At 37.5% G+C, this 26,133-nt stretch overlaps 2 protein-coding genes across 14 annotated transcripts in view; both read right to left on the reverse strand.

Moving 5' to 3' along the window:
* Positions 1 to 1,391: 1,391 nt before the first annotated feature.
* Positions 1,392 to 18,909, reverse strand: brca2 (BRCA2 DNA repair associated). The gene is given in 28 exon segments (XM_051863097.1): positions 1,392 to 2,048; positions 4,370 to 4,495; positions 4,602 to 4,721; positions 4,723 to 4,856; positions 4,941 to 5,079; positions 5,183 to 5,349; positions 5,425 to 5,626; positions 5,777 to 5,886; positions 5,975 to 6,122; positions 6,194 to 6,349; positions 6,432 to 6,786; positions 6,864 to 7,034; positions 7,196 to 7,383; positions 7,475 to 7,665; positions 7,799 to 8,158; positions 8,251 to 8,328; positions 8,411 to 8,512; positions 8,600 to 12,127; positions 12,213 to 12,887; positions 13,008 to 13,083; positions 13,259 to 13,314; positions 14,837 to 14,948; positions 17,582 to 17,610; positions 17,725 to 17,768; positions 17,852 to 17,924; positions 18,006 to 18,227; positions 18,380 to 18,472; positions 18,669 to 18,909. Coding segments are annotated over 27 exon segments (7,956 nt in total). The 5' UTR covers positions 18,414 to 18,472; positions 18,669 to 18,909; the 3' UTR covers positions 1,392 to 1,688.
* A 1,984-nt stretch (positions 18,910 to 20,893) lies between these two features.
* Positions 20,894 to 26,133, reverse strand: part of frya (furry homolog a (Drosophila)) — a 91,860-nt gene continuing 86,620 nt past the window's right edge. For 11 of the 13 annotated variants that reach the window (XM_051863064.1, XM_051863055.1, XM_051863056.1 and 8 more), the window contains 2 exons: positions 25,161 to 25,366; positions 20,894 to 22,129 (listed from right to left, as the gene is read on the reverse strand). In XM_051863064.1, coding sequence (XP_051719024.1) covers positions 21,871 to 22,129; positions 25,161 to 25,366 — 465 coding nt within the window. In that variant the 3' untranslated portion in view covers positions 20,894 to 21,870. The remainder of the gene's footprint in view (positions 22,130 to 25,160; positions 25,367 to 26,133) is intronic. The other 2 variants (XM_051863065.1, XM_051863066.1) reach the window with 1 other exon arrangement.

Raw genomic sequence — 26,133 nt, forward strand, 5'->3', positions numbered from 1 at the left:
GTCAGACAAAGCAATGGTAACTAAGGGGGGGCGGGTCTTTGCGAAGGGTCAATTGATTATTGAGCAGCAAATCAGCATATCATAATGATTTCTGAAGGATCATGTGACACTGAAGACTGGAGTAATGATGCTGAAAATTCAGCTTTGAATCACAGGAATAAATTACATTTTAATATATATAAATGTCCTTATTTTCAAAAGCACTATTACTGTTTTTACTGTATTTTGATCAAATAAATGGCCTGTTTTCCACTAGTCTTCAGACTTCATTCTACCACAAGTATTTTCAGATCTAGGCTCATGGAAACATTTTTGGCCACGATATTTCTATTCTCTGTCAACCACTAACAGATATCATCTTCAGTGTCTCTTTGCTACACAACAGGAGTGTCAGCTATCTTTATCATTGTGGGCCAAAGATCTTAAAATAGAGCTGGATGTGTGCTGAGTCAGCACATTCCCAGTGACGAGATGATAGATGTAAAACTGAACACTGTGGAGGAAAGCCACTGATGGCAGCGAACTGCAAATCTGGCATGTCTGTGGTTTTCTGAAGCATTCTTCGACGAGTGAATAGATTATGGGGTTGTTTCTAAATTTCGAAAATCCTTAAACTGATTTGAAGAGCCAGTCAGTGGCCACATTCTACATTTTCTCTAGAGTAAATGCCTGGAATTGTAATATTATGATCAGAGATCGTTTAATCTGACACTGTTCTGTTTGGAATAGAAATCCTTTTGTCTGCCTTTGCGGTCTGTTAAATAAGCCTGCAAGCGAGTTTGCCAGCACGATGAAAAAAAGTAAGTCAGACTTGTGTTTGTCATACCCACCGCTATCTACGCTGCCAATTTTTTGGTGGTTATTAAGAAATATATTCATATTACTTGTTCCATTCTCATTTCTTCAGATTTAATAAGAAATTGGCAGATAGAACTTCAAAATCTTCAAAACAGAGTTTGCGGCTAGTCAAGGGTAAGTGTTAAAGCTCCACCTGCTGTTCATTAATGGAAGACATTTCTACACAACTCTCAATTTTAAGTACAATATTTACATTTTCTAAAGAAAAATTAAACAGCTGCCTATGCAGAATTTGTCACCATGATGCTAGGGCATTCTAGGTGGTTGCTTACTAGTCTTAGGCTTGAACGTCTAAGAGTTTTGGTTTTGTTTTACAGTTATTCAGGACAAAAAAATAAGTATGAATCATTATAAAAGCACACAAACACAAAAATAACACACCTCTCTTTTAGTAAGCTGTGCATTGTTGATGTCAGGAGAAAAAAACAGTGCATGTTAAGCTCAAAAGTGAAATACTTTCAGTATTATCAGGGGTTTTAATTGCACATAGTGCATGTCTTGGCAAATGTCATGAATGTCGCCTTTGCACGAAATTACTTTCCATCTTTTAATAAAAATTAAAATATATAAACCATTTTTACATATACATATGCCACTAAACATGACTAACTTCAGTACTTCAGTAGTACAATCAAGTACAAGAAAGAATTTTAAAAATGATTGCAGCAGTTGTAAAAAGGTGCATATCATTTACTGTCAGAGAACCACAGTAAACCTTGCTTTCTCTGCCAACACAGTAAGAACAGTACTTGCATTACCCATAGTTCTCAATGCCTTGAATGTTGGATTCGTTGTTGTGTCTTAACTCACTTAGTGTTTCATCAGAAGAGTCACACTTTTCCCATCAGCCCATCCAGTAATGCCTGGGTGTCAATCATCACCAGCTCTTCATCACGCACCCACGTCTCCTCTGCTGGTGGGGGACGTGAGGCTCCAGGTGACTCGTTCTGTGGAGGTTTGGGAGTCACAGATCTCCGTGGGGGATTAAAAGTCTTGTTGACACAGGGAGAAGCTCTGGTTTTCAGAGGGGTGAGGGGTGGAGGGGACGGAATACGTGATAGGTAGTCCAAACCTCGTCTTCTTTTCAAGTTTTTGGGGTCTTTTCCCTCGCTGTTATTCGCAGATACAGGTGTTGTTCTATTCAATGGAGTGAAAGGCGAGAAACTGCTGCTTTTCTGCTGTGGGGTTACCTGGGAACATTTATAAAAACAAAAAAAAAACATCAGGTTGGTATGATTTTTTTAAATGTCTTTGAATTGAAGTCTATTATGCTCACCAAGGCTGAATTTATGTAATCAAAATACAGTTAAAATGGTAATACTGTAGTATTATTTCAATTTAAAATAACTTTCCCATTTTCTATTTTATACTTTTTTCTTTTCTATTTTAAAATGTAATTTATTGCCAGTGGTGGTGTACTTAAGTACATTTTTCAAGTATCTGTACTTTACTTGAGTATTTTTATTTTGAGCAACTTTTACTTTTACTTTACTACATTCCAAAGCATAAGATCGTACATTTTACTCCACTACATTTCATAAAACATATCGTTACTCCTTATTTTAAAATGAAGAAATCGTCACATGCTCAGAGACACAAAAGCGGTGTCAGATTTGTGCATGAACTGATTCTTTTCAATCATCCTGTTAAATCGTTCACAAATCACATCAACAGTTCATCCGCGAATTGGACTGATCGTATTGCAGCTGTTCTTGAGTCAACAAATCATTGATTCAATGATCCGTTCAGAACGACTCTCCAGTGAATGAATTTATAAGGCTGACTGAAAATTAGATAAAAAAAAAACCTGGGGATCATCCGAGTGCACACGCCACTAATGGTGAAAAGTAAGTTAGCCTACTAATGTTGAATTTTAGGATTAATTATTGTAACTGAAAATCATATTTAGGTCAGTTGTTTTTTAACTAAATCTGCTGTAAAGGGCGATCTGTTTAAGCCCACTGAAATGCTTTAATGCAGACACGTCCACATCAATGTGTCTACAGATCGCGATCTCGATTCAAACAGATCAAATCATATTTTAAAACTAACTTGGTGCTTCAAATAACGGTGGCATCGATTACATCGTTACGCCACTAGGAGGTGACAAGTGACTTAAAATGTATTTGACATTGAATGATTCATTCAAAAGATTTGTTCAAAATTCATCCATTCATTCATTGATTCATCCAGTAATGAAACAAGTGAAGTAGTTGTGAGTGAGTCATTGAATCATTCTTTCAAACCCATTTTTTAAATAACTATATTAAATTAAATATTTTTAAATAGACTGCAGCAATTAATATTTTGTCCTTGAGTAATTATATGCTATTTTGTTTCATGGGAGAATCATGATTTCTATTTGAAACAAACAAACAAAAAATCTTGATTCTCATTTTATCCAGAATCTTGCAAATCTAACACAAATTAAAATAAGAGATGCACGTTCATCTTCCCCGCTGATGTAACAATTTTAAAATGTTATGCATTTAGCCCTATACGTTTCGTCTGTTTTTATATTGTTTGTCAACACACATTACATATTATGTATCTGCATCCACTAATCTTCCATCCATACTGACTAGCGCTGGCTATTTGACAATTCATAATCATCCATAATTATTTTGAGCAATAGGATTATATAAAATATATAAAATAAAATAAAATTATATAAGTGGCATATATAAAATTACAAAATAAACATTCAATCAGTCAGTACTTTTTTACTTAAGTACATTAAAAATCAAGTACTTTTGTACTTTCACTCAAGTAAAATTGAAAAGGACAAATAAATACTTTCACTTGAGTAATATTTTAATATATGTATCTGGACTTTTACTCAAGTACTTTATTTGTGTACTTCATCCACCACTGTTTATTCCTGTCATAGTAAAGCTGAATTCAGCATCATTACTCCAGTCTTCAGTCACATGATCCTTCAGAAATCATTCTAATATGTTGATTGTCTGCTCAAGAAATATATTATTATTATGTTGAAAACATTTTGTTTTTGTGAAAACCGTTATACATTTTGTTTTTCAGGATTCTTTGATGAATAGAAAGTTCACAAGAAACCTTTTGTAACTATAAAATGTCTTGACTGTCAATTTTGATCAATTTAATGCATCCTTTCTGAATAAAAGTATTCATTTCTTTTTTTTCTTTTCTTTTTAAAAAAATCTGGCCTCAAACTTTTGAACTGCAGTGTGTATTAATATAATGTATTAAATGTTAAAAACTAATAATAATAACAACAATAACTTATTGTTAATGATAATAATAATTATTAATAATATAAAAAAATATATAATTCATTTAAATTAATAAACTTAATAATAAACATCTGTATACTATTAGTAATTGACACAGTAACAGTTACAACTACATCTGAAGATCTAGGTGCTTTCATGTCCATAGAACAAACGGTGTGGAACAAGCTAATAATTATAGCGATGCTTGCTTTAACAAGCACCACTAATAAAACCAAAAAAAAAAAAAAACTCATACTAACCATGCCATTCATTTTTGGATTAGACTGCACACCAGGTGTTCTTGGAGACTGAAAACAACCCAAGACACCTGAAGGAACCACATCTGAGACTTTCTCCTCCGCAATGCTGAAAAACTGCTCACAAGTCTGTGTAAAAAACCAAAGTCTAATCAGCAACAATGAAAGGCATGAGGAATCACTCTTTGATTTTGCATGTAATTAAATACAAAAGTTTTAAAGTTGAGTCATTCACCTGAACAAAAGTCTTCAGATGGGCCATAGTTTCTTGCAGATGGGATTCCTTTGGGTTTACGGAGAATAGTGCTTGTTCTCCTGCATAAAGGCTTGGCACAGGCCCAGAGAGCGGTCTCACCCTGAAGATTACTAAGAGCAATCAGTGTTCGAGGCTTTACCAGCTCTTCTACAGCCAACTGCTCCAGACTACTGTAGGTTCTCACAGAGACCAGATCAAAGTTCTCATCCACAAGATGCAGTACCGGGCAATTTCCTGAGAAGACATTTAAACAGTCAAAATGTGTCAGAAAATAATAAAGATTAAGGAAACGTTTTATGATAAATTAATGCAACTAACCTTGTTTGCCCACTATGGAGACAATATATCCCACAATATCCACCTCCCCACAAGGAGAGCTGAATTGAGGGTTTTGAAGTTCTCTGAAGCGTACGCACTCTCGAGCACGGAAATGCTGATGCAACCATTCTGGAGATACCTGGCTCAAACAAATTTTATGTAAGACCACTTCATATGCTTGCAATGAAAAGAGGAACATAATCAGCCTGTGGTGGGAACAAAGTTGTTTAACATTAGTTTACCTCAATATCCCGAAAGAGTGTTTTCTTGGTGGCAGTGAGTTGGATGTGAGCAATGCCAGAGCGTTTCTTCCCCTCAGATGTGGCAAGGTGATACGCCCTGTATCTGTGGCCCTCCCTTAGCAAGCCATACAAGTCCCGCGACGGGCGCCAGATATTCAGCGTGTAAACTAAGAAAAAACTAAGGTTAAATTGGCTCCTACAACATCTAACCAAAGAGTAAAGATGATATCCATTTGGCTCACCACGGTCGTTCTGCAGGTCATTGGCGTCAGTAATGCTGAGCTTCCAAACAGGAGTGACATCTCGATTAGGACACCCACCCTCAGCCTCCTGGGCTTCCATTACAGCCTTCTGCACACGCTCCTGCAGCTCCGCCTGGCTCCTTTCCCCGAGACAGCGTCTGTACTTACTCACCGCCTCCATCTGCCTCTCACTTAGATGGGTCTACTCAAATAGCGAGTTAAATAAATAATCTTTTATTAAAAGGATCCATGTTGGTACATAGTTTGACACAATGCCAATTTATTTGTCATTTCTTTACTTCCCAATGGCAAAAAAAAATATGCATAGGTATAATAATTAAATAAACTTCACCTCAACAGCAGGATCCCGTTCCATTGCCTCATACAACTCTTCCCCATCCTGCAGAGCTTCAATCTCATGTCGACTAAATGTCCTCCTTTGGCATCGATTTTTCGTTTTACCTTGTACATGGAGGGAAAAAGCCCTTACATACAAACCTCTGATAAAGTTTAATGTCTAAAAATGAAAGTAAAAATAATGAAACCCTACCTTCCATTTCTTTTTCGAACTGGGTCTGTATTTTAGAAATAAGGAGATCCATGGATTTGTGCTTTGAGGTGCTGTGTTTTCTGGCCTCTCGATCTTCGGCACGATCGTTGCGAAATATAAAGACACCGTTGGGCTTCTTCTCCATCCACTGTTTGATGAGAAAGTCAGTCAATTATTTGGTACAAAAGCAAAATTATGCACTGTTGAGGTGGAACAGACCTGAGTGGGGTAACTTCTCAACACCACAATGTTCACACAGCTCACAACACCTCCAGCAGTGTACAATGAGGATAGCGGGAGCCTGATAGGCCGAGGGTCACGATAGTACCCCAACTTAGTGTCCCATCGAGCTCGTCTTGTGCTGTTGGCTGAAATCTGAAATTCAAAAATGGCAAATCAAACAAAGTCTGGCAGGATTTAGATCACATGGATCATCTTTGTTGAACTCCAACTTTACCTTTAGCATCAGAGATACAGGAGCTTCCAGGGGAGAACAGGCTTCTTGGGAACCAACCAACTCTGCTCCACTAGTAACAATCTTATCACCGATTCGGAGACGACCCTTGTTCAGCATGGCAGAGAGCGGAGGGTCCAACAGGCCCTTGATGGAGTACCAGCCGTCTGTGAGCCAGATCACACAGGACTCCATCTTTGCATTGGGAGTTTTTTCATCTTCGACTGGCTTCTCTGGATTTTGGCAAGTTTTAGCAACACCGCATACACAAAGCACTAATGTCTTAGCTGGAGTGTCGTCCCTTTCCATGATCCTCCTAAGAGCGGATCTCCGACTGTGATCCACCTCCACATCATATCTAAGAGCAAATATTTAATAGTTACAGCTGTTTCATTTTTGGGTTAAAAAAATATGAGTTTTACTAAGATTCAATACCTATATTTAAGCTGCAGAAGTACTTGCTCTGGAGTCAAACACAGGCTACCCATCAAAACTGGAAAGGTTCTTTCCATGGAGGCCCGTTTCCATACAATCCATCGGTAGTGGTTGAACACCCAAGCATCACTGATCAGTTTGGGATCAACACCAGGGGTGTCACATAATGCACTGCCAAAAAAAAAAAAAAAAAAATCAATGAACAATGTTGTTGTGCAAGATAGCAGTGCCTTTTAGTATGTAGATCTCATTGTGCTGTTATAAGACCACAAGGTATTATTTGTATTGATAGTGTTAAATGCACCATATGCATCGGCATGTAATATGTTTACCTATAAAATTCGTCTTTGCCCACAGTACCGTTACTGTCTGGAACCAACAAGCCTCCATCTGCCAGCTGGAGAGCACCAGACTCGATGAGAAGCTCACGTTTGAAGAAGTCATTACAGTCAAATCTGAATGATTCAGCGTTTTCACTGGTTATTTTTGAGACTTTCCGATGCACACCATGCTGATACAGCTGAGATGGAGAAAGAATGGTACATAAAGTATAGTTTTTCAGTGCCATAAAAACAGTAAAAATAATCAGCAAAAAGATATCAAAAATGTACCTCCTCCTGTGTGTATTGACCAGGACATTTGCATCCAACCGCATCTCTCAGACCGATTCTGGGGACACCAGAAGTCTTAGCAAGGTAAAGGCTGCCAGGTAGAGGACGAATAGTCTGCCTCTTCTTCTTTCGCAGCCTCATGTCTTGCACATCCCTGGCTAGGTTTAAGGTCTCCTGCCATGTCTCAGTGTCTATTAACATCACAAAAAAAATTGCTGTATTCATGAAATTATTAATTTTTATCTGTATATCTGTTGTGGACCATTTAATATAACCCCAAGATTAATATTAAAAAGATAAAATTAGAAGACAGTAAATGGCTACCTTTCTCTTCAGAGTTCATCATTTTCACTACGCTTTCCACTGAAGTGGTTGATTTAGGCTTAAAACCCTCCTGTAGGTTCTTCTCATCACAATATTGTGCAACACTGTCACTACGTGATGTAGAAGTTGTCATCTTTTGGTCCATTTGGTTGCAATGATCATTTTTTTCTTTGTTTTCCTTCTTGAAAGGTGGGATAAAACTACTGGACACTTTAGAGACATTTTGACAGTTTGATGTACCAGTCATCAAAACCTTCTGAAAAGGGGGCACAAACACCCCTCCCTTGGCGTCTGAGTTGCGTCTGTTTTGGACAGACACAGTAGAACAATGTTGTTCAAGGTCATTTGACTTTTCGCCCACTTGATGCCTGCATAAGAGAATTTGTAAGAATTAAAGATGTGTTGTGATATTAAATGCTAAATTCTTAACTGTTAAAACCAGTAAAACATACAACCTACCAATCAGGGAGCAGTGATATTCGGCTTGAGGTGGACATTATATCTGAAGACACGCCTGTCTTTTAGAGTTCCTGCAATTCATGAATAAGATATATAAGTTAGATAGCATTTCATCATAAAATAAACAGAAGTAAAGAAAGAAAGAACACGAACCGTTTGGACAGCTTTTTAGTGGTGTGAGGCCAGAGGATTTTGCATCTAAAGTCTGGTCAAATTCAGAGAGAAGTTGTCTTTTAAAAGGAGGCTGTCCTGAATCTAAACAGAAAATGTGTAACATAATGAGACGCTAAAATATAAAATGTATTTATTCATACATTTACAAAATGAAACACAGAGCCACACCTGCTACACTGCTGTAATCAAACTGACGTTTCCTCCTCCTGTTCTGGTCAAAAGACCCCTGAGTCTGTAGATTATGAATAGATGGACTTTTTTTGTAATCAGTGCCCTCTGACGTCACCAACTTGGCCGATTCATTCAGGTCATCATCTGCCAGTAAAGCTTCAGTGCAAGCCATCGCTTCCTGCTCAAAGTACTTCTGCTGGGTGTCTGTGCAACTGTTAAAATCCAAAGATTGCAAGTGTAGTTGTGCAGGTACATTCCGAGTTACTTTAGATGGCAAAGGATGTATAGTAATTTTGGTTCGTTTCTCTTTATGTTGAGTACAGCGTTTTGAGAAATCACTTGTTGGCAGTTGGTTATCAGTAGCAGTAACCTGGGCATCACAGTCTTTGAATAATTTAGAAGCTTCCTCAAGGGCAACTTTTGATACAGCCACACCTTTACCACTAGCAGTGCTGAAACCACAGTTTTTCTTGTTTAATTGTTCAAACTTTAGGTTTCCATCCACAATGTCCTCACTTTTTCTATGAGAACTCTTAGTCTGAGGTGGGACTTTGTCCGATACAAGTTCCTCAGATGCGACGTTTTCCTCCTCACAATCGTTAAAGAGACTCTTGGCCCTCTGAAGTGCAGTAGCAGAGATGGCCACCTTCTTCCCACCTGCTGTAGAGAAACCTACATTGTTTCCAGAAGAATTTGTAGGCTTATGACTGAAGGAGGCATCATCACAACCTGCATTAGCCGCTCTAACCTCACTCAGTGCATTTTCAGAGACAGTAACATCTTTGCCACTGGCAGTGCTGAAACCTTTACAGCCTTGGTGCTGAAGACCCCCAGAAGCTAAATTCTCCTCTTCACAATCGTTAAAGAGACTCTTGGCCCTCTGAAGTGCAGTGGCAGAGATGGCCACCTTCTTTCCACCTGCTGTAGAGAATCCTACATTTTTTCCTGAAGAATTCCCAGTTTCAGGCTCATGGCTGAAAGGGATGTTACTGCAACCTGCAAATGTCTTTTCAGAGACATCGCTGAAACCTTTAGAGTTTTGGTGCTGAAGATCATTGAATGATAAACTCTCCTCTTCACAATCTCTGAAGAGATACTTTGCCCTTTGCAGCTCAGTAGCAGAGACAGCCACCTTCTTCCCACCTGTTGTACAGAGTCCTTTGTGTTCTCCAGAGGAATTTGAGTCTGTTTGGTTATCAACAACCTGCTTTGTCTTTTGAGAATCATTAGCACATGAGAAACCATCAATTGACTCAGAAAATGCATCCTTAGCTCTCTGTAGTGCTCTAGCTGAGATGGATACTTTCTTACCACTGGCTGTACTGAAACCACAGTTGCCATTAAGAGGAAGCAACTCAGAGAAATACTTAGAGAAGCCTTTTTGCTCACATACGTTTTCCTGAGGGGGTTTCTGGTCCAAAGAGGACTGCAATGAGAAGTCATTAACCAAATCAGTGTCCCTGAAAACAGTTTTGGCCTCCACCACATCTGAAAATGTAACACTTTTACAATTTGAAACAGATGCATTTGTTTGTTCGATGATTTCAACTATTTTTTCATTCTTTCCCACCATATTTGCAGATGCCCGGCTGTCAATATTTGAATCACAGTCTTTGAACATGTCCGTAGCCTTCTTAAGGGCGCTGGCTGAAACGGAAACTCCTTTCCCACTGGCGGTCTGAAAACCATAGCCTTGACCTGACTGAGGCACAGAAGTTTCTGAGGGAAAAATCTTTGCACAAACTTCTTTTGCATCATTGCTAGATTTCAGTTCTTGGAAGACATTCTCACTGTCGGAGGAAGGAATATCCGGACCATCAGGTATTTGATTTACCACCACTGGGTCTGGCTGATTTATTTTTATAGAGGTTTCACTCCAAGAAACAGCTTTTGTTTTTTCACCTAAACAGTTCTGCTCCATTCCTGCCACTTGCTTATTTATCTCTTTACAAGCTGCATTTCCATATACACAGCTGAAATCTTTTACATTGCGGGTTTTACTTTCTGTGCTTATACTGTCAGAAGTACTGTCTGAAAGCTCTGATTTTATTTCTCCAACATCCACCTTGACTTCTTGATCATCTTCAAAAAAGTGCCTTGCTTTGTTTAAACTCTTTTCTGAGATGCTTATAGGTTTCCCTTCAGCGGTTTTAAAACCAAGAGAGCGAAACTGAGTATTATTAGACAGCACATTCTTCATTTCATCAACTAAAGAATTGTCTTCAGTCACTGACAGTGGTGCAATACCATTCCGTGTTTCCTTTGACATGGTGCATAGTTTGGCAGCATCTACAATTTGAATATGATCAGAACTGTTTACTGAAGAAGCATCTGTCTTGACTGGATGCTTTCCTTTCACAAAATCACAGTTAAAACTATCATCAAAGTCGATGTCATTGACTATATCAGCATCACAGTCTCTCTCTGTAGTGTTGTTGTCTGAGCCAAGATTTGTCGGTTTGAACTGGGTAAATTCATGTTGACTATTTGCTTCCTCCAAAAGATTGCACAATTCTGTAACATCAGCCTTTTGAGATGCTGTCAAAGTGCCGTTCTTTTCAACATCATCACGACCGGAGTCCAGTGCGGTGGGTTTGTGTGTGCTGTTAATGTCGAACACAGTCTGTCTTTCAGCAATTCTTTTGAAATCCAGTTTTTGATGAATGCACTTTGATGAATCTCTCCTCAATTTCTCTTTCAATAGAGTCTCTGTTTGAAGGCCAACATCTGAAGCTGTAATATTCCTCTTTGAACCAGTTTTATAATCAGATTCATTTGACTGCGGTGAAGAGTAACTTGAAATATTTATTTTAAAGCTCTTTGGACTGTCACTCTTTGGCGCATCACTAACACACGTTATTGATGCATGGTTAGGGAAGATGAAGTGTCCTACAGGAGATCTGGTTGCATTAGTGCTTCCTGAAACTGATTTGCACAATGTTTCAATTGTTTGATAATGTTTTGGAGTTGTTTGATTTAAAGTGATGCTCAAACCATCCCCTGCAACTTCAGCCAATGATGCTTTGGCCCTCATTATAGCCTCACTTGGGATGGAAATGGCCTTATTGTTTGAGGTTTTAAAAGTAGGACAAAACTCCTTGATGTCTGCACACGAGGCTGTTGTACCATCCAAATCTGAAAGTGTGGTGGGGCAACCACTGTCATGACTGATATCAAAAGTTGTGAGCATGACAGTTGACTTGTTTGGGGAGTTGACAGATATGTCTGCTAAATTAGAGATGTCATTGTGATTACCAAATTTGTTCTCCTCAAGCTCAGCTTTAGGTTGCACTTGGCCATTTTGGTCATTCTTTACAGGCACATCAAGCAGCCCTCTTGGCCTTATTTCTTGTGTGAAATCCTCTGCAAATGCTTTGGAAAGCTGGGTCATATCCAATCCGTGGTCAAAATCATCTGTAGATAGCGGTTCAACGGCTTGTGGCTGTGTCTGATTATTGATAGCATATTCACTTGTGAATCTAGATTCATTAAGGTCACTTGGCACCTTTTCCACTGAGAACTTTTCTGTAAAATGCAAAGTGAAAAAGCTGTTCAAAAATATGTACACACACAGTATTTGTAAGAGAATTCAATGCAAGAACAGTCTTACCTTTGACAGTTTGGTCCAAACATACTGGTTGAGCTGCTTTGTGTCCAGTCATTGACAAATCAGAACTTGGCACTTGATACACAAACTTCCTGGGCTTTCTAGTGAGCATGAAAGCAGGTGATTTGTCTAACAAAGTCTTTTGATGCTCAGTTTCTTCTGGATAAGATCTGAGTCTTAGACTCTGTGAAAAAGTCTGGCTACTTTCTGCAATGCAGTTGAAAACAGTACCATTAGTTTCACTAGATGCTACAGTGTTGTTATTGTTTATCAAAGACGCCCCCAAACAACCTCCGTTCAGAATAGATTCTGATAAACTTAGTGGGGTCCACTGAATGATATCTTTATTTTTGCTTTCTACATCAGCCTTCAATATCTCTTCTGGTTCTGAAGTTAGAACAAGTGATTTGACATCCTTTGAGGAATCGGTTATTCTCCTTCTGATCCTCTCTTTGGTTTTGATTCTCCGCAGAGTTGAAGTATTGTTGCTGAAGAACATTGATAATACATCCTCAGCACCATCAAGAACATTCTGGACCGTGGTCCGGACATCCCCATCCTCTATAGCGCTGGGAACCTTCTGCTTCCACAGACCACTTGTATCAACAGACGCATCTGGAGAGCAAACAAGATTTTCTCCCAAGTCGTCAGCATGAATAGTCTCACTTTTGGCTATCACTGAGGAGAAAAGTATAAAATAATTCCAATCATATTCTAACTGGAGTTACCGGTATGTGTACGCGTTTCACATAAAAACTTTTTTGTTTTGTATAGTTTCAAATATAGTGTCACACTCACCACCTTGTTTCAATGTTGTATCATCTGCAGTGATTGCAGAGACTTTCGAGAGAGATGGGAACAGTTTCCGCACAAACTAGTGTGAATAAGAGAATGAGAACAAGGCGTCAGCCATCAGGTAATTCTATGTTGGTAAAGGCAGAATCTCAGAATATAAGGAACCATAAAAAACAAAAACTCAATGACAGACATGTAGAAAAACATTACATATTATTCTTTAGTTATGTACAGAATTTTAGATTTGCACTTACAATTGCTTCCTTGTCTTTAAGGCCACTTGATGAAGGACCACAATCCTCTATTTTTGCTAAAGGGAAAGAAGAATAGCTGATCAGGAGACCAGGGTGTAATTGCAAGATATTTCTTCAAATCACAAATATGATATAGTGACAATATCACTAACATACCACACAAGATTTGACCTGGGGTAATTGTAACACCGGTTGTCACATAAAAATTGTGAGACTGAATTTAATCTTTAAAATATGTAATGTACATTCTTTTAAAGTACAATTGAAGCACTGATGACTTTTTTCACTCATTACTTGATCAATATATAAGTGATAAAGGTCAAAAAACAGCAACAACAGCCGAGAAGCCGTAGAGCGTCTGCGCCAAATACTGAAAAAGTTTGTAGATAAAAATTACTATGGTGCGCAAGCTCAAAAAAAACATATCAAAGTTCAACAAGAAAAGGAGCTCGCACACATAATAGTAGAAGATTTCATGACACTGATGACGATGTGAACCGAAATGTTTTGTCTTTGCATTTGGCCTCTAAAAATTATTTATGTTTTTTTTTAGAGAAATCTCCTTCTATTATGTGTGCAAGCTCCTCTTCTTGTTGAAGCCTGATAAAGGTGAAATATATTCAACAGTAAGCATAAATTCAAAGTTATTATCACAGCTGTGGATTAAAGGATTAGTCCACTTTCAAATAAAATTTCCTGATAATTTACTCACCCCCATGTCATCCGAGATGTCCTTCTTCAGTCGAAAAGAAATGAAGGTTTTTGATGAAAACATTCCCGGATTGTTCTCCTTATAGTGGACTTCAATGTTCTCCAAACGGTAGAAGGTCAAAATTACAGTTTCAGTGCAGCTTCAAAGGGCTTTAAACGATACCAGACGAGGAATAAGGGTCTTATCTAGCGAAACAATCTGTCATTTTCTAAAAAAATACAAATGTATATGCTTTATAAACACAAATGATGGCCTTGGAAGTGCTTCCGCTTTCCGTATTCTTCAAAAGGCTTACACTTTATGTCCTACACCTTCCCTATTCAACTTACGGAACGAACGCGGCACCAGTTCCATTTTTTCCGTAAGTAGAATAGGGAAGGCGTAGGACATACAGCGTAAGCATTTTGAAGAATACGAAAGCGCGGTTTTGGCGGAAGCACTTGGAAGGCAATCATTTGTGTTTATAAAGCATATACCTTTAAAATTTTTTTGAAAATGACCGATCGTTTCGCTAGATAAGACCCTTATTCCTCGTCTGGTATCATTTAAAGCCCTTTGAAGCTGCACTGAAACTGTAATTTTGACCTTCAACCGTTTGGAGACCACTGAAGTCCACTATAAGGAGAATAATCCTGGAATGTTTTCATCAAAAATCTTAATTTCTTTTCGACTGAAGAAAGAAGGACATGGACATCTTGGATGACATGTGGGTGAGTAAATGATCAGGAAAATTTTATTTGAAAGTGGACTAATCCTTTAACAGTTTGGGGATAATGCTGAGAAATTCGACATTATGATCTAGTATTTTTCATTGTAAAACATACATTCTTCGCTAATAAAGAGACAAGTTATATATTCATACATACGCAATATCACGGTCGGAGTCAAAGATGATGGTGTGTTAAAGGAGCTGGTCCAAGATAAGTCAGGGTTGATTTGCGCCCCAAGGCTCTCAGATATCCGTTTTGCCGAACGCAGCTGAAAGAGATCAAACACAACCTGAACCTCGAGCTGAGACTCGAACATGTGTTGCCTTGTGCACAGCTATGGCATTAGTAACAGCTTATTTTTGTCAGTTCTTTTGGGTCATTGTATTTCTCACAGATTTCTGCTCTTTCTAAATCAGATACAGATAAAGTGGCACAGTAAAGATTACATTTATATGAAAGCATTATTATGAAAGCGATTGCGTGTGAATTAACTCTGGCAGTGTCTTTCTACCATTAGTGAAGCTGTGGGCTCTATTTACTAAGAAATATATGCTAGAACTTTTCAGTTTCTAAGCTATTTGACTGATAAATCACAGAACAGTGTTGACAATAAATTTCTGCGCTACTGAATGTTTCTGTGTGCACAATCTTCACGTGATGTGCGCACTTCTGTCTGTATGTGTGTGCGTTACAATGCAGCGCGCATTAGTTTATAACGGCGATTAACTTGCATGAACAATAATAGTGGTTAAACGGATCGTCGTTGATCTGTGATCTGTACGGACCAAGCCCCACGGTTCGGCACGCATGTGATTCGCGGATCAGTTGCAAGTTTAACTGCAATAGATTGAAAGGTTATCATTTGCATGTGTTTTGTCTTGCTAATTTACACATTAAATAGATATAAAACCATTCCAGCGCTAGAAGAGGCAAAAGAGGATTTAATTTGGTAGGCTCGCGCGCACATACACAGAGATGTGACACACAATCCAAATTGATTTCTCTTTCGCATCCTCAATGCACTTGGATGGACACATACACGCATTATGTCAGTTAAAATACCCCTCTCGGCAAGTATTCCCGTAAACACATTCAGTTATGTCTTAAGTGAACGAGGTGAGAATTCGGATGTGTGCGTGCATGGGGTCTAAAGATCTTTGCACACTGAGTCTGAAATTCGCGTCCGAAATTTCCGCACGTTAAAAAAATAAATACGACCTCATGTTGTGTCAATCACGTTTACACACTGCCTCTGAAACTTTCGTCCGTCATATAAAAATTCGGATCAGGTTCGATTTTCTGCGTTTTTCGCATCCGTGGCATGCATTTTGAAAGACGTTTTGACAATTCAGAGCCACCGTACAAGCGAACGTCAAAATCCCGAATGCCATCTGACAAGTTGATCCACGTCGTCTACAGCACAGAGCAGTAGCACTGTATGACAAAGTGTGAAATATAAAGAGACAGAATATAAAGACAGATTGTGCCAGTAGCAAAGCATCAAACTGAGCCACTGACATCCTGAAGTAAACTTTGAAACGCTCGGGATAATCACGCAGCTCCTTGATGAGGTGGAACTCTTCTTTCTCTCGCGCTCTCTACGCAATCTCGGGATTGGATGGACCCAATATTTCCTCTTTTTAAGAAGAGAGAGGACAACTAAATCATTCTCACTGCTTGAAGACTCCATTTTGTATTGTTTTGTGAATTTTTTCGCAACGGATTAATTAATACACATCGGACTCAGTGTGCAAGGTCTCTGTGCGTGACGAATTTTTAAGATCATGAATACGAAAAAACGCATACGAAATTTTCGGACTCAGTGTGCAAAGGCCTTTACTCTTAAAGTGACAGCAGCCTATAAATACCTGCTGTTGTCTGTCATGTAAATCAAACAACAAAACACAGCTTTAACAAAGATTATATTAAATTTATACACTGAATAGTGTCGTTTTAAATTTAATTATTACATTTCTGTACACAAAAATACTACAGTTAGACCTTATATTTATTTGTAACTTTATGATGTTGTATTTATCTATTCTTGTAATTGGTGTACAGTATTTGTTCTTTTTACAGTCTGTTCACTTGCCTTTAATAATGTATTAGTTAGGCTAGTAGTTTCTGCTGTGGTATTGGAGTAGTTAAAGTGGGCTAAGTAATAAATGCAAAGTTACCCCCCACCCCCCAATTTATTTATTTTTTTTTGTGCCGATCAGAAAAATGATCCGATCCGTGACTTAATAACCGCAATGTGATCCGAACCGTGGGTTTTGTGATCCGTTGAACCACTATACAATAAGCTGTTGAGCATCCAGATGGTATAATCAAACATATCTTGTGGAGCGCTCTCAGAGTATGCTTTTATTTATCATTTACTGTTGGATATGGAGGACTTTAAAGATTTCTGATTCTGTTGCACCCTCTATAGGCCATGATTGCGTAGGCTGTCTATGGAGGAAAAGAAATCTCTCAGATTTCATCAAAAATATCTTAATTTGTGTTCTGAAGATGAACGAAAGTCTTGCAGGTTTGGAACGACATGAGGGTGAGTAATAAATGACCGAATTTTCATTTTGGGGTGAACTAACCCTTTAAAGAGCATTAATGCAGAGCATTAAAGTCGACTAGTCAGTGCTGCCCCTTTTGTGAAACTGTGTTCGCAACCAATTTTTTTTCTGTATTGTGACGTGTTACTGCAATAGGATGGTTGAAGGAGAGAGTAAAAAAAAAAAAAAAGAAATATTGTAACATCAGCCAAAATTAAAGTTTTAATATGTTGACGAAAGGCAATTTTTTTTCTTTGGGTAAACACACATGCCATGGAAAATCAAGCAAAAAAATATGACCAATAAAATGAATTAAGAAGCAGACCAGATGTGTGATTTTGTGTTGACTTACCAAAGACCTTTTTGGTGTATCCAGAAGGCCTGTGATGTCACATATGGAAATTGTTAACAAATAAAGTACAATATTTAATATTCGGACAGCTTAATTTTTTAAATTTTTAAGAAAAGAGGAAAGATAATCTAAAACTTTCTTACCAATGCATTCTTTAGTTTTTTCACAGGATCTATCAAATCTTTGACTACAAAGGAAAGGAGAGAAACTTACATTAATCTTCTGCTTGGCTTTCATATTTCACGTGAAATTCATATAACTCATAATTACCATTCTTTGGCTGAGCCAAACAAACAAGGGCTCGATTCTGTCCAGGGAAAAGCTGATGAGTCTCCATTAGTCACTGGGTGGAGGGAAAACAATTGTAAAGTACATGACTATGTCCTTTACACATACTTCATACATAACGCTACAATAATCATACCTTCATAGGGTGACTCTTCATTAGGAATGGAATCAGGGGACTGAAACTGTTGTCGCTTAAATATTTTGGGTGTAGAAAACAGCTGACTGCCCAGGGCTGATGTCTCTGGTGCTTTGACAGTGTCCTCCTCCCGCTCAGCTTTCGAACTGTCATGATGTCCTTCATCTCTGGAAGCTTTTGCAGTCAACTCCTCAAACCAGTCTGGATTAAGGGGTCCAAGCTCTTAATTCACAATAAATCAGATTCAGTAATTTAATAATAACAATGACTATATATATATATAGGTTTAATAACAATAGTAATAATCATTATAATGTATATAATAAAATAATTCATTATACTTTCTTAGCATTCAAATTATTGTAAGTGTCTACCTTTGTCAATTTGATGAAAGAAATTCTCAAACATGCTGCCATGAGTGTGAAGGGATTAAATCTGAGCCAAGCACAATAATGTTGTCACTGGACCTACAGATAAACAAAGAAAATAAATTAAAAATATAACAAGCATCTCTAGTATCAATGTCTCTGACTTTTATATTATGTAGTAATCAAGTAACAGTTTGTCATCGAGACTTAGTAAAGTAGCTGTACTATATCATACATATGTTGACTACGCTATCCGAACAAGCTACAATAAACAGGAAACAGAACTGGAAGTTACCGTAAATGAACGTGCTGACACAAATAAAAGCTTTTTTGTAACTTTTGACTTCTCGATATTCCTGGAAATGTCGTCTTCATCGCCGATTCACGTTTTTTATTCCCTCAAGTCTTCTGAGGGGATCTGTTTATTCTGCGCGTGCATGAAGCTGGTTTTACACATCCCGCCAATAAGCGCCGTGTCGTCAACGGAAGAGCAGTTGTCTCGGCCAATCAAAATGCGCGTCTGAGTTTGGGGACGAGCTTACGTGCACTGCTGAACCGAAACTGGAAAAGCTTATTTACATGTGTATATATAGGATGGAAATGAGTGTCGATATTTTTGGACAGTGTTTGTTCAAAATATATTAATAGTCAGCAATGATATTCAAGTAAACGTTAAACTTATTTCCCCCTCTTTTGCAGCACATGTACAGTATGCGCTTTACATGTTTATTTTATTATTTTACTTGTTAGATCTTAATACTTATTCCATAAACTATTTTATTCTAACAAAAAATATTTTATTAAGTAATTTGTTGCGTTTATTGCTAGAGAATATAGCAATGTATATCAAAAAACAATTAAAAAAAAAGAAAAGAAATCTTAATTATGCCTGTAATGTCATGGGCCACCAAAACTGGCATACCGGTGATAATTTCCATGTCACAGTCAAAAAGCACTGTTGTTCGCTGTTGCACAACTGGCAAATAAAAAACTTTTGACTTTTGAGTGTCTTTATGATTTCCATTCTGCTAACACCAGAGGGCGCACAACTATATAAATATTGCACAATAATGCATTGCTTGAATTCAGTTCTGATCCTGTCATTTAAGATTCTCTTTTGTAGAAAAGATAATGGCATACATTTTATAAATTATTCCAGAATTAAAAACAAACAAACATGTACATCATAAAAGCATGGACAGCCTGTCATTCTCATAAAAGACTGACACAAGTGATTTAGTGGATATACTTTTTTTTTTTTTTACGTTGTGACTTTGAGTGTACCTCGTTACCAGTTAAACTTTCAGCCTTTCATCAGCAAGTGCTGCTCTATTGGAAACTATTGTTTAAACATAACTTCACACCTCACAACAGTCCAGTTTGGAATAACAGATATATAAGGTTTGGCAGAAAATCTATATATTTTGAGGAATGGAAATCCAAAGGGATTTGCCCATTTCTTAGATGATAATGGAAATCTGTTACTGCATAGAGAATTTTGTGAGAAATTCCAACTGCAGTGTTCTGTTAATATTTACAATAGAATGATTAGAGCTATTCCAATTGTTGTAAGATTGATGGTTAAAGAAGACATTTTGCACTCCAAAGTCTCCCCAGAATTGAGGCAGCTCTCCTTAGAAGGTTGTGATTTTTGTCATTAGAAAATTAATTTTACATGCTTATTATCCAAACCCTATTAAACGGGATTACATGCTTAAGGATTTTGATACCTCCGAAATTAAAAAAAATGAGGAAAAATGATCATTTATTATTAAATTATCAATTATTATTTAAAATTAAGGAGGTGAACTTCAAAATTTTAAATGAGATTTATCCTACCAATGAATTTTTAAGATTGAAAATTTAATTTTGATGTGAATAATTGTGTTTTTTGTGAAACAAATATTTAAAAATTTAGAGCATGTGTTCTTTTGTTGTGATATGGTGCAACCTTTTTGGAAAGATATGCAGAACTGGTTACGGTCTAGGGAGGTTGAACTCCCTCCCCTTACTGTAAAGATAATTAGGTTTGGTATTTGTCTGGAAAACAAAGAGTTTGATTTTGTTTTTAATTTTTTGTTATGTCTTGGAAAGTTTTTCATTCATAAGTGCAGATGGTTTAAATCTAAACCTAACTTCAACCAGTGGATGAATGAGGTTAAACTCTTGTGCAAATCTTTAAAATTGGTTAAAAACAAGAAAGCCCTCAAGTTGATTTCCCTGTTAGACACGTATAAATTAATTTAAAAAGCCCCTTTTGATTTATCTAATTTATTTATTTTTGTGTTAGTTTGTTGTATTGTGATCTCTGTTTGTTACTGGCTGATGATATGTTGTTTTATTCAGTGATTTGATTATGTACCTTGTTTGTTTGTCTGTAAGTGGTTACAAAAAAAAAAAAAAGTGATTTAGTGGATTATTAAAATAATCCATGTGTCTATGTTCTTAATTAAATTTAGATTTGTATCATTTCAATGTTTCCAATAAGTATTAAAAAAAAACACACTCAGTGGCTAAGCAGACTTTTATTAATATTATTTATTGATCGATTTATTGCATGCACACTTTCATACAGCAGACAGCAAAATAAAACCATAAAAATAAAATCTTACAAGTATGGGCTACACTCCCACTACTATGTACAAATGTATCTTTCATTTAAAATAATTTTTATTCCATAAATATCTCTATTTCGACTTGTGGTACATACCATCGCATGCTTGGCCATTTCAATAGACAGAATAGACATAATTCTATCCTATAAAACTATACCATTTTATGATAATCAAAGCATGATGATCTTTCTTTTGAGAATATAAATAAACCTTCTAGGAGCAACAAAACAGTAGAAAGACATTAATCAAATCACCCCCTATAAATAAGTGCTGGATGACCCCTTAATGCATCCAGATCTTTCTGACAGTAGCATTGCATTGTGTTAGAGACATTCTGTCTGTATGGGTAAAAGATGATGCAGGGAGTGAAAAGGGAGTCTGATCTTTTTAAACAATTTAAAAAGCCACATTAACAACGGCTTTCGGCTGAAAAACAAAACAAAAACAAGAACAGAGCATTTCTGCATCAAGTAGCCGAGAGCACTGAAGTTTCAAAACATTCTCTCTAAGATGAAAAGTTTCACTTGATGTGAGGCATTGCACATTTTCCCGTAGCATGTATAATGGTAGACGTGAGCAGGAGGAGCCATTCATAGAGCTTTGGTATACCTTTGATGCCTGCAGTAGTTGAGGCCCCGTTTCAGAGGCAGGGGACGGCCCCATACATACATAGTAGTGCAAAAAAAGCCAAGGCGTCGACTTCTTTTTCTGACCCCTGTTGCATTTTACCAAGCTATTTGAGCTATACATCCTGTCACCTCTTAAAGAGAGCAGAGGCAGCACAGTAAGAGTGTGCTAGGGGAGAACAATGAAGTCAGCAGCATCTTCAGTCAGGAGTGGTGGAAAGAACGCCAATGTCGGCCTGATCCCTTAAAGTTCGCCTCAAAGGCTGATGCCGGTCACACTGGAGTCAGGAAGGAAGGCAGTGATGGCCCGGTAGCCCTGCGCCCGTCGAATCATGTCTCGGATCTCGCAGTTAAGCTCAGTGATTCGGTTGCATATCTCAGACAGGTCTTGTTTGGAACCGACCAGGGCAAAGGTTCCTGTCTGACCCAGAGTTTGGTGCCGGAAATAGATGTTGAGCAGAGTCTGGATCTCACTCTCGGAGCTGCTGCCGAAGATGTCACTTGGCCACATTTTCCTGAAAGATGTCATTAGAAAAGTGATTATTATTTCAAATAATTAAAGTGCAGAGTACTGCGTATAACTCCAAATGCATACATTTTCTATTGCCGATTCCTATCCACCTTATTCGTACGCCAATTATGGGTGTAACTTCTGTTAATCTGTAAACAGAATATGAACGCAATAATACGTTTTATTTTTAAACTGTGTACAATGAGATGACATTATTCTACTCACGCTTCAACCAACGAACATTAAAAGGACATTTAAAAGTGTAAAAGCATCAACAAGGTAGTTTCAAATTCTTTCCACAGCAATAACGGACGGGTTAAATATAACTATAGTGATATCTGTAGCCTATTATGTATTATACATTGCCTTAATAAAAAATGTTCATGAACTTCAGCATTGCGTGATACTATTTCAAAGTCATTTCCATCATTTTTACAGATAATAAATTGTATTTACCTGTGAAAACAAACCTGGAATGAGACATGAGAAAAACGAGAGATTCTTCGTGCATTCCAGTGAATTATTAATGGGATATATCGTAAATTATATCGGGAGAACAGACCACAAATGTGCAGTATATGTCGTTCTTTTTCATAACATTACAGCGGTATGCAAAGGGACAAAAGAAAATAATCACGAGGATAGAAAGCTGCGACTGAAAAGAGTTCTTGCCATAGATATTCTCGTTATGTTACATTAAAATACCAAGCGTTACGTTATTCTCATGATGTCTGAAAATAAAACATGAAAGAAAAATTGACAGCTCATTCAGTCAAACTGATGGATAAGCTTTATTTGTAGGGCAACCTTATGATTTGAAACGATTCGTTTCAGTCTTTTTAATGGAAGTTCTTCAAACCGGAAGTGCAACCAATAATTCGAAACGCAGTAGGCTAGTCAGGAATAAGGTGGATAAATCTCATTTTTAGCGTGGTAGTTCACCCAAAAATGAAAATTCTGTCATCATTTACTCATGTTGTTCAAAACCTGTATGCATTTCCTTCTTCGGTAGAACATAAAAGATGATACTTTGAGGAATGCTGGTAACCAAATCGTTTCAGTTCACACTGACGTCCATTGTATTTTTTGTCCATACAATGGCATTTAATGGAAACCAAAACTGTTTGGTTACAAACATTCTTCAAAATATATTTTTGTGGTCTGCAGAAAGATATGCATACAGGTTTGGAATGACATGAGGGTGAGTAAACAATGACAGAATTTTCATTTATTGGAGGATTATCCCTTTAAAGCTGCAGTCTGTAAGTGTAACTTTTTTGGTCGCGCCCCCCTTTAAACCTTTAAAAAAATCTGGCGCCCCCCCTATTATTTTATAATTATACTTATTTTATAAATAAATATTATATATGCAATAATATAGTATAATCTCATTAAAAATTATAAAAATGTAAAGATTTTTTAAATTGAAAAATGTGCAATAAAAAAACCCTGCATTAGTTTCACTTTGTCATTGAAAACTATAACAAGAGAAAATAATAGATCAGAATTTTTAATTAAAAAAAAAAAAAAAAAAAAATTCAGTGATGATTTGGATGAACAATATATAACCGCCAATATATAACAGTTTTGACAGTGCCTCACAAGCTCAGCTTCTTGTAAGTTACGTCTTCTCACCGGAACGCGTACAGCAGCGTTCACAATAGTAGCTTGTGATTCTGTCAGCTGAACGAATCGGTGCTTTTCTATGGCGAGCAACTTCTATGTTGGGCTTGTTCACACAGTGACAAGTCACGAATCTGAAGAAGAACGATTCAGTGTAATTGGCGTTCGGTGCCGCTTTATATAGGCAGAGCACCAACCGCTATTCTTGCACTTGAACGCCATTGCAAAACTTTGCTGTAAGTGGTCGCCATCTCTGTTTGAAACCTGCAATTGCAGTTATTTGCGGAATTATCATCTTTACGTGGATTGTGCATCAGTACGGCTCCTCAATGTGGATGAATCTAATGTTTGCTGTCAGTGAACACCGGTGTGGATACTGTACTGCGGAATCACAGATTGTAGTCTTGGAAGTATGACCAAAATATGAATTTTCACCGGAGAATGTCATTTGAACAAGTAAGTAACATGTTAAGAGCTTATTAAATGTGTAAAGGAGTCAAAACAGAGGCGGGTCTGCTGTGTGGAGACGTGCGTCTGATGCCTGTGATGGTCAAACTCGCGACTATGACGAGAAAATCCGATATGCGTGAGGATTCTGTCCTTTTTAGGGTCTCATCTTCCTGTTTTTGGTTCGTTTACATGTCTTTGGTCCGTGTTGCGTTCATATATCATTCGAACCGCACCAGAGTTCGTTTGGAAGCGGACCGAGACCCATCTTTTCAGCGCTTGTTTGGTGTGCATCAGGGTTCGGATGGCAGCGTTCACACATGTTCAAATGAACCGCACTAGCAGAGCAATCACACCAGGGTTCGTTTTAATCGAACCAAACATGACAAGTGTGAACACACCCTAAATCTAACGATAGCTTAGCTCGGATCACATCAAATTATTGTTATTGTGCAAATCATTATTATTGTTATACTTTGTTCTCAAATTGTTAATGTTAACAAAATCAGCATTGCATGACTATGTGTATTTAGTGTGTATTAGCGTTACCTGTAGATTTCAATTTCTGTACAGTCCAATCTCTAATACCATTCAATCTGCCATCAAAATGATATGTTTAATAATTGCAGCTGCTGTGAGAAAAGGCTATAAATAATCCGCTACCAGCAGCATCGTCACATGATATAGCCTACTAGCTGGGACTCGTTCTTCATGTAAACAGACGTGACGTACTGACACAAAGACGAATGGCAGCATGCTCGAATTTCCCACGAAAACCTACCAGTACCACTCAAATTAGAAAACATTATTATAAGCTTACCGTTGTGAAAGGTAAGGAGATAGTTTTGAACACTGGCTGGTTATGTACTTGCTCAAAAATTGATTTTGGATAATTTTTAACCAAAAAAAAGTTACGGACGGCAGCTTTAAGTTCCATTATAAAACAATAAGTTGTAATTTTTTACCTGCATTCCTGTATGTAACGGATGGCTCTGGAGAACTCGTTGGTTTTCAGGCTCTCCAGAATAGCCTGCACAGCAGCCTCAGAGGAGCTGTAGGGGGATTCAGCGGAGGGGTCACTCCGTTCGGCTGATGTCTCACTGGCCACTGAGGCTGCTGCTGCCCGCAGGTTACTCCTCAACTCACTCAACTCTCTGGACATATTCTGCAGCTAGAAGGGACAACAATTACACATACATGACAATCAAATTTATTCTTTTCTCAGAAATCAAACTATTTTTGAACCCTTCCAAAAAGTTACAATAGCAGTACCATAGTACAGTGATGATATCAGATAGTACAAAATGATTACTATATTCATGTATGATGGCATTTATATAGCACGCCAACAAAGTTCAAAGTATACCGTGGCATTATGGTTCATGTTCAAAAAACCCAATGCTAAATGGTACCTGTAACTAGTAAAATGTACTAAAAAAAAACAAAAAAAAAAACACACACACTGAGCAAATACTGCTATTTTAAGGAGCCCGCACATGAGAAAAAAATTGTTTCCAGATATTCAGGCCAGGAGTTTGTTCCCACCATTTACTAGTACCCAAGTTTTGTTGACTCATTTCCTCATTTCGTTAAATCATGGCCACATAATACTAATTTGATCCCTAATTGTAGAAGAAAAAAAATTAGCCATGTTATATCCCCCTTTTAAAGGGTTAGTTCACTCAAAAATGAATTTTTTGTCATTAATTACTCACCCTCATGTCGTTCCAAACCCATGTAAGACCTTCGTTCATCTTGGGAACACAAATTAAGATATTTGTTTGTATGAAATCCGAGAGGTGTTTTTTTTTTAGGTATTGGCCGATAAAAGCTATTATTATCACTATTGGCCATCGGCCGATTGTTTAAAAACTGCCACGGTCAGGGCCGATTATATCCTGTCAATCAAACTAAATACTGTGTGTGAAGAAAATCACT

Source organism: Ctenopharyngodon idella, chromosome 15, assembly GCF_019924925.1.
Source record: "Ctenopharyngodon idella isolate HZGC_01 chromosome 15, HZGC01, whole genome shotgun sequence".
Classification (NCBI taxonomy): Eukaryota; Metazoa; Chordata; class Actinopteri; order Cypriniformes; family Xenocyprididae; genus Ctenopharyngodon; species Ctenopharyngodon idella.